The sequence below is a fragment of the Musca autumnalis genome, unplaced genomic scaffold (assembly GCF_047663935.1).
Source record: "Musca autumnalis isolate F117 unplaced genomic scaffold, ASM4766393v1 scaffold_1, whole genome shotgun sequence".
Classification (NCBI taxonomy): Eukaryota; Metazoa; Arthropoda; class Insecta; order Diptera; family Muscidae; genus Musca; species Musca autumnalis.
The window spans coordinates 113379927-113394733 of NW_027411644.1; the positions used below are offsets into that span (position 1 = coordinate 113379927).

The window sequence follows — 14807 nt, forward strand, 5'->3', positions numbered from 1 at the left end:
AAAACTAAAAAATACCGAAAATCAAGAAGTAAGCTGATATGGGGATATAGGAAGACGTGGACCTATACTGATAATACTCTTCTGGAATATTTTATAACTCTTGGAAGACGAAATAACGAATTTCAGCCATTTCGGTTGGATATTGACGTCAATCTTCAGTATTACGAAAATCCGGAGGTACCGTTCTATGGGAGCTATATCGAAACGTGGACCTATACCGACGAATTTTAGTCAGAAATGGGGCAATATGAAAGCGTGGACCTGTACAGACATATTTCTGGCGAACAGTTTTATATCACATTGAAGACTAAATACCAAATTTCAGCCATTTTGGTGGAATATTGAAGACACAACCTTCAAAATACGAAAAATCGGGAGGTAATTTTCCATGGGGGCTATATGAAGGCGTGAACCTATACCGACAAATTTAAAGGGGAAGTTTGAGTACCCCCAACGAAGTCTAAATACCAAATTTCAGCCATTTCGGTGGAATATTGAGGCCACAACGTTCAAAATACCGAAAATCGGGAGGTACCGTTCTATGGGGGCTATATGAAGGCATGGACCGATACCAACAAAGTTCTGGGGGAAAGTTTTATACCACCAACGTAGACTAAGTACCAAATTTCAGCCATTTCGGTGTGATAATGAAGCTAAAACCTTCAAAATACCGAAAATCGGGAAGTACCGTTTTATGGGGGCTATATGAAGGAGTGGACCGATACTGACAAAATTCTGGGGGAAAGTTTTATACCCCTAAAGAAGACTACGTACCAAATTTCAGCCATTTTGGTAGGATAATGAAGCTAAAACCTTAAAAATACCGAAAACCGGGAGGTACCGTTCTGTGGGGGCTATATGAAGGTGTGGACCGATACCGACAAAATTCTGGGGGAAAGTTGTATACCCCTAAAGAAGACTACGTAACCAACCATTCAACCATTTTGGTAGGATATAGCTTCATTATCCTGCCAAAATGGTAAAAATACCGAAAATCGGGAGGTACCGTTCTATGGGGGCTATATCAAAACGTGGACCGATATATCCCATTTTCAATACCAACCATTCTGCAAGTAATAAAAACTTCTGCACCAAATTTTGACTCTCTATTTTTAAAATTGCGAGCTGTATCTTGATTTCAACAGACAGACAGACGGACATGGTCAAATCGACATAGAATTTTATGCTGCTCAATAATATATATACTTTATAGGGTCTCCGACGAATATTTCGATGTGTTACAAACGGAATGACAAATTTAATTATACCCTCCATATGGTGGAGGGTATAACAATGGGAAGATACAAAGGATTGGTCGAGAGCAGAAGTTACCAGGTATTGGCATATCACATGTGGGATTCGAGCCTGATAGTGGCAAACATGAAGCCCGTGAAGATAAAGTAGTGAATACTGATCTGGCGAAATTGTAGTGTCCACTAATAGATTGAGAGTACAAAATAGTGAACTCAACGCTGATTTCAAGGTCGCCGAACGTGACAAGCTTAGCTATTAAAGGACGACATTCAGTCAGTTTAACGTAATAGAAGTTCTACACCTGAAAGATACAGAAGCCAAAAAGAAACTCCAGGATTTTGAGAAACAAGTGGACGAGCTTCAATGCGAACTGGACAACGAGCGAAAGCTGATGTCAAGGCATTGAAATATGTAATGAAATCATATAAAATGAAGACTAAGTCTTTGCAAGAACAGTTCAATAATGCTCTGTGTGCAGCTAAAGAAGCTGGGTTAGCCAAGGAAGAATTACTAGCGGCTTACCTGGAGGCAGAACGCGAAGTCCAGAATTTGAGGGCAGAAAAGCTGAAATTAAAAGAAGAATGCCAGCTCAGAGAGCGAGAAAGAGAGCGCGATATGCAGCTGAATCCAAGCGCGATGAATTGGTTGGAAGTCTTGCGGCCCGTGAGGATACATACATCAATGCTGCTAACGTATTATGGGTCGGAGAAACTGTTGCAGCCATCATCAACAGCACGCAGATAATGAGAGAAATGTGTCGTCTGTAAATACATAAATATTGCTCTGCCTCTGTTGCTTCTTTATCTGCTGCTGGTAAATGCATAGAAACAATACCGCTAATCCTGGTTTGTGGAATAATAAATGACTACATCCTATTCTATCCTAAAGGGTTAGTTAAAATGCGATTGCAAACGGTTAGTTAAAATGCAATGCCAAAGGGTTAGTTAAAATGCGATTGCTAATAGAGTGCATCTTTCAGTAGTCATGCTCTTGTAAAAATCATTGAAGCAAATAAGCAGAAATTCCGTGCATTGAGGCAGGTATAATATTGAAACGAGCAAGAATCAGATGTGGTCCAGACGAGGAATGGTGCAGCAGAAGTGAAAGAAGCAATTACCCGGAGTAAAGTCAAATGTTTGTTTTTTAACAACATATTTTCAAGAATCTATTGGACCTATCTTTACCAGTGATATATAGATCCATTATCGTAGATTTTAAAGAAATTTATTCAAGCATCTATTGGGCCTCTATTTTTTTTTAAGTCTTCATTTGGTCTTCGGCTGTAAAGTCTCTCTTTTGGTCGTCAACACAGCCTGCCTTTAGTCAACAACTTTAAAGTCTAACCTTGATTTGCTATAGTAGTATCCATTATAATCTCCCTTGGTTATGTCATAAGTTCTTCCCTTTGGTATGTTTATGTGCCTTTCTCATGATATCTTGTCATAAAGCTATTTCTTCTATAAAGACTCCCAATTGACCGTCTATAAAATCCTATCTTTGGTCGTCAACTTTAATGGTTCCTTGTGATTTCCTTTTTACAACTCCCCTATATTCTTCCCATTCCATTTGTTATGTCTATAAAGACAGCATGATATCTTTTCACATAACTACTCCTAACTATTGATTAATTGTATTTGAATGCATTATAGGTTATGTTTTCTTTTGTTTATTAGGTCATCTAACAACAACAGTAATAATCAATTATTTCATGTACTTAATGTTTTCTCGGCTTAGAAGAGAGATAGTAGTAGAGATATGCAGTTGGCGGATATGTTGTTGAAAGGAGCGCTTTTTTTCTAAAATTAATTATTAAATTTTTTGTTGTTTAATTCTCTAATAAATAATGAGCATATACATAGTAATTATATATTCTTTGTTCGTACTCCTACATATACATATAAATAATTTCGAATTTCCGTTAATATCAATTTAAATTTGATGATTTTCATTTGAGCGGACGTCTTGTTCATTTCTTTGTTTTCTTTTTTGGGGAGGGGGAATGGAATTTAGAATGATGGGCCAATGATGGCATAATGCGTCCATTTAATTGAGACTGACAAATAAAACGATTGATCCTCTCACATCGGTTGTAAAAGAATAAAGGGAATGTACAACCTTAAACACTAAAATGTGGCTCTGACAGTCCTTTATTTTTACCAGAAGTGACTTATAGAAGAACGTTTTTTGCTTATGTGTTGTCTCAACCATTAAAGCTGATATGACAATATCAAAGCCAGTGAAGGGCATATTCACACTATAACACATTTTTTCTTTGCCCGCAAGTTCCACGTGTCAACTATATAAAGTGTGATTGATGTAGTGTGACTATTAGCCATGACTTATCCAAACAAACTGACGCATAATGCCTCCTGAATTGACCCATCATCTTCATGTATACATATCAAGAATACATAGATTTTGGTTTAGGTAATTTCCAATAGCTTTTGCCAAAATAATGCGCAACGGCTTTCTTTGTTAACTTTTTTAAATATTCTAATGACAAAATGTGTTTGTTTTTTGTTTTTGGATAATTTGATAGTTTTTTGTTTTGTTTAAATAATTTAAGGAATTCATAATTTAAATACTTAACTACAGGCTTAATTCGGCTAATGTGGACATAGGTTGCTGATGTGACTGTTGTTGTTGCTGCTGCAATTGATGCTGTTGATGTTTTTTGCGCAATTTCAAAAACTCATCTTCATCATCATCAGTGCCTGTCAGCAGTGATGATGATGAGGATGGTGATACAACAGCATCTGCTACTGATGATTCGTATTCCGATGGCACTGGTGTTGAAGACGACATCCAACTGGAAGAATTGCTGGCAACAGATTCGGAATATGAAGTTGTACTATTACTATTGTTGTCATTGCCGCTATTAGGCTGCAATACATTCACACTATCCTTGGCCTCTTTTAATTGTTGTTGTATTGTCGTTGTTGTTGTTGTATTAAGTGGCGTTGTTGCCGGTGGTACTGCCATTGATTTTTTAACTTCAACATTTTGTTGATAGTGCTGGTGTTGTTGGACGGTGTCCTCTTCATGATAACGATTTCTACGAATGCTGTTACCACGTTCGGAGGCCATAGTTTGTGGTGACTGCTGTTGTTGATGGTGATGGTGTTGTTGTTGCTGTTGATGTATCATCCTATTGTGGTGATTAGTATTGTATGCTGGTCGCAAATGTTGACCCATTTGATGGGGGTTATAATAGGAATGATGTTGATGATTTACGTGCTGCAACTTCCATTGTTTGCGTCGTATATTATTGTTGTTGTTGTTTGCGGTGGTGCTAGATGGCCATCGACTGAAAAAAGAAGAGAATAAATTTTTTGTTTAAGGAGTGACCAATCGAATTTTTAACGTGGGTTAAAAAGTATTTCTTCATGCACCATTGCTATAAGCGTGGATTTCTTAGAGAGTATTACTCAAAACCATTAACAGAGGTACACAGGAGGTTTTCTCACACCTACTCTGGGGGCCTAATCTGTAACTTTTTAACAACTTTACTCATTGTTTATTTTACAACAATTTCATTTGTTTGTTTTATTGTTGTTACAAAAACAAAATAAATTTAAACAATATCGATAGTTGTTAAAAGTTATAGAATAGGCCTACTGGTTTCTGATAATAAATGAAATTTTTGTGAACATCGACCACCTAAGCACTAAGAATTCCTTCCTAATGCTGCTCTGAATGCAATCCTGGATGTCCAAACTTTGGACGCCTTTGGTTCAGTTTTAAGCTGCGAGGACGACTTTAAGGCAAACTTCGTAGACTCTACGGAACATGGATGCAGAACATCCAAAGCAACGTATAATTAATTATTTCCCTTGTTTCCCTCGATAAGTTAAATCAGTGACATTCACCACTGTGGAACTCATTACGGTTCCTTGCATGGTCAGATCTTGATCTTCAAGATGGGATGACAGTGGCGTCGACTACTGTAGATTATACAATCCCACGGCGGCAGGGTTTTCAATATCGGATTGAACCGGAGTCACACTACATCAGTGTTCCGGGCCAGCGGCTGCCACTTCAGTGTACACATGTTTGTATTTGTATCGTTTCTTCTGTGTTAGGAGCGGATTCTTTTGCCGGTACCTATATGGATGCCCTCAGTTTTTCACATCCGCATCCTCCACACACAAACTTCATGAGTTGGAAGAATATCATGGTCGCGGTGGAGCAGGAAACCAAGCTCAACAAAAACTGCAGCTTATAGCGTTGTTATGGTTACAACGTACTGAGAAAGCACGCAGAGAAAAAATATTTTTCGCTTTTGTTGGAACAAAAATATCTGTTTTGGTTCCAAAAATTCATTTGTTTTGTTCAAACATTGTAATCCAAATCCAAAAATACCATATTTTGTTCCAAACATAGAAAACAAAAATAACTTTCGAATTTCCGCATTATTGTAAAAATCGTTAACAATACCGATTGTAGGAACTATCATAATCTAATTTTGTTTACAAAAAGTATTGTCAACCCAGAAAACCAGCCCAGAAATTTTTGATTTGAGTGTATATACTTCTTATATACACTTTTCGCATAACTTGGATATAAATGTCGCGTATAATATTGCAATCATTGATGAACGCAATACATGGTTTGCTGCATTGGCTGACAACAAAGACAAACAAAAAGCCAGAAGCACCCACCACAACATAAGGAATAATTAAACACCATAACAAACTCCGGTATAACACCAAACATCAAAGCACAATGAAGATAGAAGAATGAAACAAAACAGAAACAAATAAAAACAAGAGTCTCCTTGTTGGTATACATACACACAAAAACAAAGATAAAGGCATCATGTCATACAAACAAAACTCACCATAATTGTTTTTTTCAACACGGGCATCGAATAGCGAGAGAAGAGAAAAAATTGTCGAAGAAAAGAGAGAACTATTGTCCAGTTGACAAAAACAATTTTTGGATTTAACAAAACCCAATTGTTGGAATCACAATACTACATTTGGAATTTAACAATATCTTTACAATACATATTTTGCTCTTCGAATATTGTTGGATCAATCATATTTTTTTCTCTGCGTGAGGATCGCACCAGTAGTGGAGGTAGGGGATTAGCTTTCTATTGCACCAGTCTCTTCAATACAGACCTAAATCGCTCGAGCCTGGCCCTAATGACCCGTATATGGAATGTATGGGGGTAGCAGTTAGGGGTGAAACTGCCGAGATAGAGTTGCTTTGGCCCTTTTGGACGGTCAGAACCGTCTGGTCTTAAGGACAGGGATTTTAATGTAGCATTCGGTCCTCAGCAATGAGCAGAGGGGTATAGTGCTGGCTAAGCAGATTGATAACTCTACGTTTTGCATGCTAAATGAGGATACCACTACCAGAATTTTCGGAGAGTATCACATTTAGACAAATATAACCATTATGTCACCTGGTCCGACAAATGGCGTCACCTGGCAACCCGTCTCCCCACAATTGTCTGCATCAGCAGACAATTGACCGATTTTATTACCTCTGAATGCGGCACTTTCATAGATCATGGGAATGCTAACTGGCCTAGTTTTAGAGAGTTTACTAATATGGGTAGCAGAAAGAACGTTCCTAGACATCGTCACAGCTGCATTCGCTCGCCATATATGTATCTGCTGGTCGAATACCCGAATGAGACCAAATGTCCTAGCAGATGGGATGGGATTAGCAAATGAGCGTCGTGCCAATCCCAGTGACCCCAGAGTTAAAGAGCTCATACTGGAAGTTATAGGTTAGTCGGTGAGCATAATCGGAACAAGTGGCTAAATCATTTGAAAAGTTTAACACTGGAGCCGGAATTAGGAATTGTGGGCATCGGTTAGAAGGTGTGCAAGTTACATTAATCGACAGTTTGTCGAGCACCCCGGGATTTAGAGGGCGCATTAAATCTCTTCCAGCCGAGGAAGAACCACCACAATTTACAATGGATGATGTTGCGATGCGATCAGGAACGCTAAATCATCCAAATCCCTGGGCTCTGATGGAATCTCCATGCAACGCGATGGAAAAATATTCAACCTGCCAGAATACCGCCCTGAGAACTGCAACAGGATATTTATCCTTTCATGTATCATGATAATGCCAGTTAACAGTATAATCTACATATTTGTTGAATACAGCCAAGCAAAGGTATAAATCATTTTGAGGAGTTAGTTCTGTGAAACTTGTAGTTTTTTGATGTGGCATTTGGCAGAAGAATAATAAAAAGGGCGAGGTAATACGTTATGTGTTGAAATATTGATTTGAATAAGAACATTTTGTCCTCCAAGCTTAGTTCAGATTTCAGATCCTTGTTGATTTTGTCCACGATATATGGGATGTGGAGTTTAAACTTTATTCTTTTGTCTAGTACGACTCTTAGCTATTTGACACTTTCCTTCCACTCAATGTTGTGGTTGTTAAAAAGTATAGGTCTATTTGGCAAGAAACAAGATTTACGCTTCCTGGTAAAGTATATGGCATCAGTTTTTTCGTGATTTAAATGCATTTTTCATTTGAGAAAATATGAATTTAATACTGATAAGGTAGACTCCAATTTATTAATAATATTTATGGAATATATATCAGAACATAAAATGTTGTACAATATTGGAGATAAGCGCGATCCTTGAGAGCATCCTGCGTTTATAACCATTTCTATAGATGACGTTGATCCAATGAAAACTTTGAAGGATCTTCCTTTTAAAAAGGTTTGAATAATTTTACTAATATGTATATAATGGAAAATTTGACTTGCTTAGTTTAAATATGAGCCCATCGTGCCAAAAGGAATCAAAATCAGCTTTAATATCCAACACTACCATTCCGGTGGATTTCCCTAAATTTAAATTGTTTATGTTCCCTTCTAAACACGAATTGTTGGGGTGGGAGGACATCATTTGTTTCAATGAAATGTAGTATTTTATCCTTGATTATGGTTTCCAAATCTTTGCCTATGGATGATAACAAACTTATCGGTCTATACGATGTTGGAATGTCAGGAGGCTTTTTGGGTTTGAGCAAGGCAATGGTTTTAGAACATTTCCAGGCAAGAGGAAAGTAAGTCCCAATTTACATTGGGCGAGTTTACTTGCGGCAATTGTCATTTTGTTGGAGAGAGAGGTGAGGCATATGGTAACCCTTTGCCTCTCAGCACCCTCTCTCACCTACAAACTGACAATTGCCGCAAGTAAACTCGCCTAATGTAAATTGGGACTAAGAAAATTTAATACAGAAATTGTTGTCAATACGATTATTTTTATAGACGTTATATTTTTGGTTTTCAAAGAGCAGTTACTTTTTAACCATAGCTTCGTTCCAGAACTAAAAAGTTTTTACACATTTAACAATTTTTCACCAAAATGCGTTCCCGTACACCAAAAAAGTTGCAAAATGTTCAATTCTCTTTGAACAAAAATGGCGCTAAATAGCTTTCTCTTTAGAAACTTTTTACACGACAAATTTGGGCGCGCAAAAATGTGCAACATGTTCGCCGGCTTCTGATTGGCTGATACACCGACTTTGACATTTGTTCCAGTTTTTTTGATGCTTCTGCCATTTTCCGTCCCCGTACATTTTGGAAAAATGTGTGTGTTGGACTCATTTTCGACAGTTTGCTCTTTTGACACTTTTATCATTAAAAAAGTACTAGAACGAAGCACATGTTTCATTTTATAGGCAAATATCAACATCGTGTTTTTCAATAACGTTCAAAAATTCTTCAATTTTGTTTCGGATGCCTCTAGCATTCCATGTCATTATGCTAAATTGGTAATGACATCAGATTGCTCAGTTTTAGACTTACATTTTTTCCAACTTGAAATCAGTTCGACAGTCATGTTTTTCATCTCTTCAAGAGAAAACAAATCATTATTAGACTGGTTAATATTTTGTTTCAATGAATTTGCATTCGCACGGATGCAGTCGCTGATGCCATAAAAAACTATCGCGTGAATGCGTTCCTTGGATTACATTCTCCATTTAAAGCAATGGGTTTATAAAATCCGGCTATATGTGACGTAGGGGATGGAAGATACCAAGGAACGGTCCTGACCGGTTTTAACATGGCAAAGCCCAGGATTTATCTTGGTCCCTCTTTCATCCCAAGTGGACACTGACCTCCCCGTGGTGTCACCTGGGGAACTGCCTTTAACACCCGTTAAAGGTAGTGAGCTAACATGTGCCGCGCGTTCACCCATAAGAACGTTAAAAACTTGGGTTTGGGCGTCGGGTTAGTAACCCTCCCCTAGAAAAAACAGCCTACTATGAAAAAACGAAAGAAAAGAAAAACAAACCCCTCTAAAGTTGACGAACCCCGCAAACGTTTTAAGGACCATGATCTGCGAATCTGCACCTGGAATGTTCGCACTCTTTATAGAGAAGGTGCAGTCTTCGCATTGGCAAACGTACTTGAAAAGTACAAGACCGATATTACTGCCATACAGGAAATACGATGGATTGGGAAAGGCGTCACAACAACACCTAAAGGTGACGCACTGTATTATAGCTGCCATGACGTAAAGCATGAGTTTGGTTGTGGATTCGTAGTTAGTCGGAGACTAAAACATCTTGTATCCAGCTTCACTCCAGTGAATGAAAGACTTGCTGCAATTCGAATAAAAGCTAAATTCTTCAACATCAGCTTTATTTGCGCTCATGCTCCCACTGAAGAAAAGGATGAACAGACCAAAGATATATTTTACGAGCGCTTAGAAGAAACATATGACCGTTGCCCTGCCCATGACATTAAAATCATTCTAGGCGATTTTAATGCCAAAATTGGAAAGGAGAATATCTTTGGCCCAACAGTCGGGAAATTCAGTCTCCACAGTGAAACATCTGACAATGGTATGAGACTGATAGACTTTGCAGCTGCAAAAAACATGGTAGTTAGCAGTACCAGATTTAATCATCTCGATATTCATAAGGGCACCTGGCTGTCTCCAGACCAGAAAACAAGAAACCAAATTGATCATGTTGTGATAGATGGAAGACATTCATCGAGCGTGTTGGATGTACGATCGTTCCGAGGCGCAAACATTGATTCGGACCACTACCTTGTTGCAGCAAAGGTACGCACCCGCTTAAACGTAGCAAACAAAGTACGAACAGACACAACACGAAAGTTAGACATCGGTAAGCTGCAATCACAACAGATAGCCACAGCATATTCCACTCAACTAGCCCAATGGCAAAGCATTGCCCACTCCATGCAAACAGCCGCAAAATCCATACTTGGATACCAGAGACCTCCACCAAGGAATCCATGGTATGATGAGGAGTGTCGTGCTGCCACTGAAAAGAAAAATGCGGCATATAAGGCTACTTTACAATCCGTAGCAACGCGTAGCGCACGAGAGAGATACAGGGAGAAAATTAGAGAGGAGAAACGTCTTTTCCGCAGGAAAAAGAGAGAGATGGAAAAGCGGGAGTGTGAAAAAATCGAGATGTACAGGAGCCAGAATGAAGTCCGAAAATTCTACCAAAGAGTCAAGCATCAAACTGATGGCTTCGGTACAGGCACATCCTTCTGTAGAGACCAGCAAGGTAATTTGGTAACTGATACAGATAGTGTACTCAGGATATGGAAAGAACATTTTTCAAATCTGTTGGTATCCAATAGCAGCGAAGACGACGAAGATACCACAGTCCCAATCCCAGAAGATGGTATTGAATGTATACCGCCCAGCCAAGATGAGGTAAAGACAGCAATAAATCGGCTGAAGAATAATAAGGCAGCAGGGGCCGATGGCTTACCAGCCGAGCTGTTCAAAACCGGAGGCGACACGCTGATAAGGTGTATTCATCAGCTAGTTAGCACCATCTGGCAGGAAGAACGAGTACCCGACGATTGGAACCTGAGTATCCTGTGCCCCGTCCACAAGAAGGGAGATAAGACTGTATGCTCTAACTATAGGGGCATAAGTCTACTCCCTATTGCCTACAAGATCGTGTCAGGGATATTGTGCGAACGACTAAAGCCAATGGTCAACGAGATTATTGGACCATACCAATGCGGCTTTAGACCTGGCAAGTCCACCATTGACCAGATATTTACCCTGCGGCAAATCCTGGAGAAGACCCAAGAGATGCATATCGACACCTACCACCTTTTTGTCGATTATAAAGCAGCCTTCGACAGTCCGCTGCGCTCAAAGGTATTCCAAGCCATGTCTGAATTTGGTATTCCCGCAAAGCTCATCCGGCTTTGTAAAATGACTTTAACTGACACGAGGTCCTCAGTTAAAATAGGAAAGAACCTCTCCGAAGAGTTTGGTACCAAAAGAGGTTTCAGACAAGGAGACAGCCTTTCGTGTGACCTCTTCAACATCCTGCTAGAAAAGGTTATACGAGAGGCAAACGTCAAAAGAAGTGGCACAATCTACACCAATAGTCACATGTTACTTGCTTATGCTGATGATATAGACATCATGGGTCGATCAGTAAAAGAAGTAACTGATACCTTTATAAAGGAGAATCTGCTAAAGTGGGTCTGGCGGTAAACGGTGAGAAGACCAAGTTGATGGTGTCGACGCGCAATGCGTCCATTGAGCTCGGACCGACTGTGGAAGTTGGTTCCTATAATATTGAGGTAGTAAAAGACTTCGTCTACCTCGGCACCTCCGTCAACACAACAAACGACATCAGTTGTGAAATAAAAAGAAGAATTGTATTGGCCAACAGATGCTACTTTGGATTAAGTAAGCAGTTTAAAAACAAAGCCACATCTCGTCAAACAAAAATAACGCTCTACAAAACACTGATACTACCCGTGCTGATGTATGGCTCCGAAGCCTGGGTACTTGCGCAAGCAGACATGGCAGTGCTTGGTGTGTTTGAGAGAAAAATTCTTCGAAAGATCTACGGACCAATCTGCGTTGACGGTGAATATCGACGTCGCATGAACCACGAGCTGTATCTGCTATACAACGACATCAATATTGTTAAACGTATCGAGATGCAGCGATTGCGTTGGCTAGGCCATATCATAAGAATGAGCGATGATGAACCCGCTAAAAAGGCGTATGAATACATGCCACATGGCGGTGCACGCAGAATTGGCAGGCCAAGGAATAGATGGCGCAAACAAGTGGATGATGAGATGACAAGGCGCGGTATTCCAGAGTGCAAAGCAACAAATAGAGAGGAATGGAGATCTCTTCTTAGTTCGGCCTATAGAACAAATGTTCTGTAATGGGCCAGCTAAGTAAGTAAGTAATATGTAAACGTACTGTTACAAACGTATAATATACTGTTACAACAGCAAAAACTATATATTATGTGGAGATGCAGAAAAAATAACTAAACTTTAGCTATCCTATCATATTAACTTAGGAGTTGGGAGTTAAAGGACAAAAATATGAACATATAATCCTTACAAACCAAAGTTAGAGACATGGGCTTGGAAAACATTTCCTGATACATTCTATAAAAATATAGGAAATTATTGTTAAACTTACCTTGACAATTTCCTACGCTTTGCCTGAGATCCTTCATAATCCATGCGATTAGATATGAAATCGGAATTGCCATTCAGTGATGAGGTTACCAAACTGGAAACTAGAAATCAAAACAAAACGAGTAAATATCCAGTCAACAAAGGAATATTATAGGTCAAACCTACCATGTTTCCGTTTAGTGCCCCTTTGAACCGTTACATTAGTATTATTGGTGGTGTTGGTATTTCCCAATACAGCTGGACGTTTTATTGTACAACTTTTACCCTTGCAGTTCTTAAGTTTGGCCAAGGTATCATGCATAAACGACTTTTCGGCTTGTGTTAAGGAAGAAGCGCGATTTAGAGTTTCAAATGGATCTGAAATGAATTGGCGCAAATTAGTAAAAATTTAAATTTACATTTTGAGCTATGCCTCACCTATTTTCAAATCGTAAAATGTTATTAGTCCGGTGGTAAATTCACAATACAAATAATTGTGGGTGGCGTTTATGGTCCTCAGGCAGGAATAGGTGTTGTTATTGGCATTCATGCAAAAACAGAATGGACTATCATTCCACAACGGTGCTGTACGCCAATGTGTATTGTCATGGGAGAAACAATTCATTTTCTCCGATAGGCATTCCTTTTCCAGACGAGCTTTCTTGATGCGTTTCCTTTCCTTTTTCCGTTGCCTTTCTTCTTTCAATTTACGTCTGGCCTCTCGGGCCATTTCTTTGGAATCTTGATAGCTGCAAAGCAGAGAAATATTTAAAATTTGAATGCGTTTTTATTTTCGCTGAACTTACTCTGTAATCGGTTCACAATAACACTCAGCTGGTCCTGAAAATTGATTATTTCCAATGTCATGTCTAGAGTTGTAGTAAGTTTCCTTAATTTCTTCCTTTTGACCGCGGTATTTGGGCCTTGTTCGCCTTCCTATTTCAGAACTGGTTGATATGCTTTCCAAGGTGGAACTTGGATAGTTGGATTCTTCATAACTACCAGGGGAAACTGTAACAAAAGCATTGGAGATACAACTAATTTTTATTTCTTTTTAACTTTTCGAAAATTTACCTTCTTCCGAAGTACTCCTCCATGGTGTGCTTTTACTAGGATATGATGGCAGAGTTGTGGTCGTATTTGGCACTTGATTACGATGCTTATTTTTGGAGGTGGAGGTCATCAACTCCTCGTAGCTGGTTCTTCTCGAGGATGTGGCAAAATAGTTCATATCAAATTCAGGATTGTCAACATTTGATTCAATTATTCTTCTTCTTCCACCAATATGTCCACCATTGTTAGGCGAATTACCACCCACAATCCCAGGGTTATTGTAATGACGATTATAGTTATGTTGTGGTTGCTGTTGCCCTCGATGACGCCCCTTTTGATGGCGATAACCCGAACCATAGTTATTTGTATTCACATCACCCGTATTGTAAAGATCTCCTCCTCGATTGTTATTGACAAATTCATTGTTCCAGTGGCGCCCCGCTTGTTGTTGTTGCTTACTTTCCCTCAACTGTTTCTTAATATCCTTTAAATGAGTAATTTTATCCTTCAACACCTTGATAAGCATATCAATTTGTGACCGAGATTTACGCCATGTTTTCTCATCATCATATATGACATCGGAACAATTGACTTTACCACTTTGAGATTCAATATAACAGCGTGTACCAACACGACCACCCACTTTGGGAAATTTACCACCTCGTACAAAACCGGCTGAGGTCATTTTTGTGGCTGCAGTTTTTGATGTGCTATTCACAGTCCAGTCGTGTTCGACAAATTTCAATTCCAATGTTTCCAAAGTATCCTGAATTTCTTGTATCACCTTGGAAATGGCATCATTTGAGGCATTGTTTTTCTTATTTTCTTCGCTATTAAGGACTTCGGGTTTTTCAAAAAGATTTGCAGTTAGTTCTCTTTTGGGACGTGACAGCGTCTCGGCCTTTTTCTTATGCTGTTCGAGCAGATGCTGCTCGAGATCATGTAGGTTTTTGTGAATATCTAAAAGTTCCTCCATTTCATAGGGTAGTTCGGTGTGATAAAGTTCTTCAATGTCAAAATTTTCTGTGTCTCGCTTGTGGCGTCGCGAATTCTTACCAAAGTTTTGATTTCT

General features: G+C 39.0%; 1 protein-coding gene across 9 annotated transcripts in view; it reads right to left on the reverse strand.

Annotated features, from left to right (window-relative positions):
- Nucleotides 1–2909: 2909 nt before the first annotated feature.
- Sulf1 (Extracellular sulfatase Sulf1) overlaps nucleotides 2910–14807 on the reverse strand; it is a 426412-nt gene continuing 414514 nt past the window's right edge. For all 9 annotated transcript variants that reach the window (XM_073988582.1, XM_073988620.1, XM_073988566.1 and 6 more), the window contains 6 exons: nucleotides 13757–14805; nucleotides 13489–13693; nucleotides 13121–13431; nucleotides 12869–13060; nucleotides 12705–12804; nucleotides 2910–4561 (listed from right to left, as the gene is read on the reverse strand). In XM_073988582.1, coding sequence (XP_073844683.1) covers nucleotides 3844–4561; nucleotides 12705–12804; nucleotides 12869–13060; nucleotides 13121–13431; nucleotides 13489–13693; nucleotides 13757–14805 — 2575 coding nt within the window. In that variant the 3' untranslated portion in view covers nucleotides 2910–3843. The remainder of the gene's footprint in view (nucleotides 4562–12704; nucleotides 12805–12868; nucleotides 13061–13120; nucleotides 13432–13488; nucleotides 13694–13756; nucleotides 14806–14807) is intronic.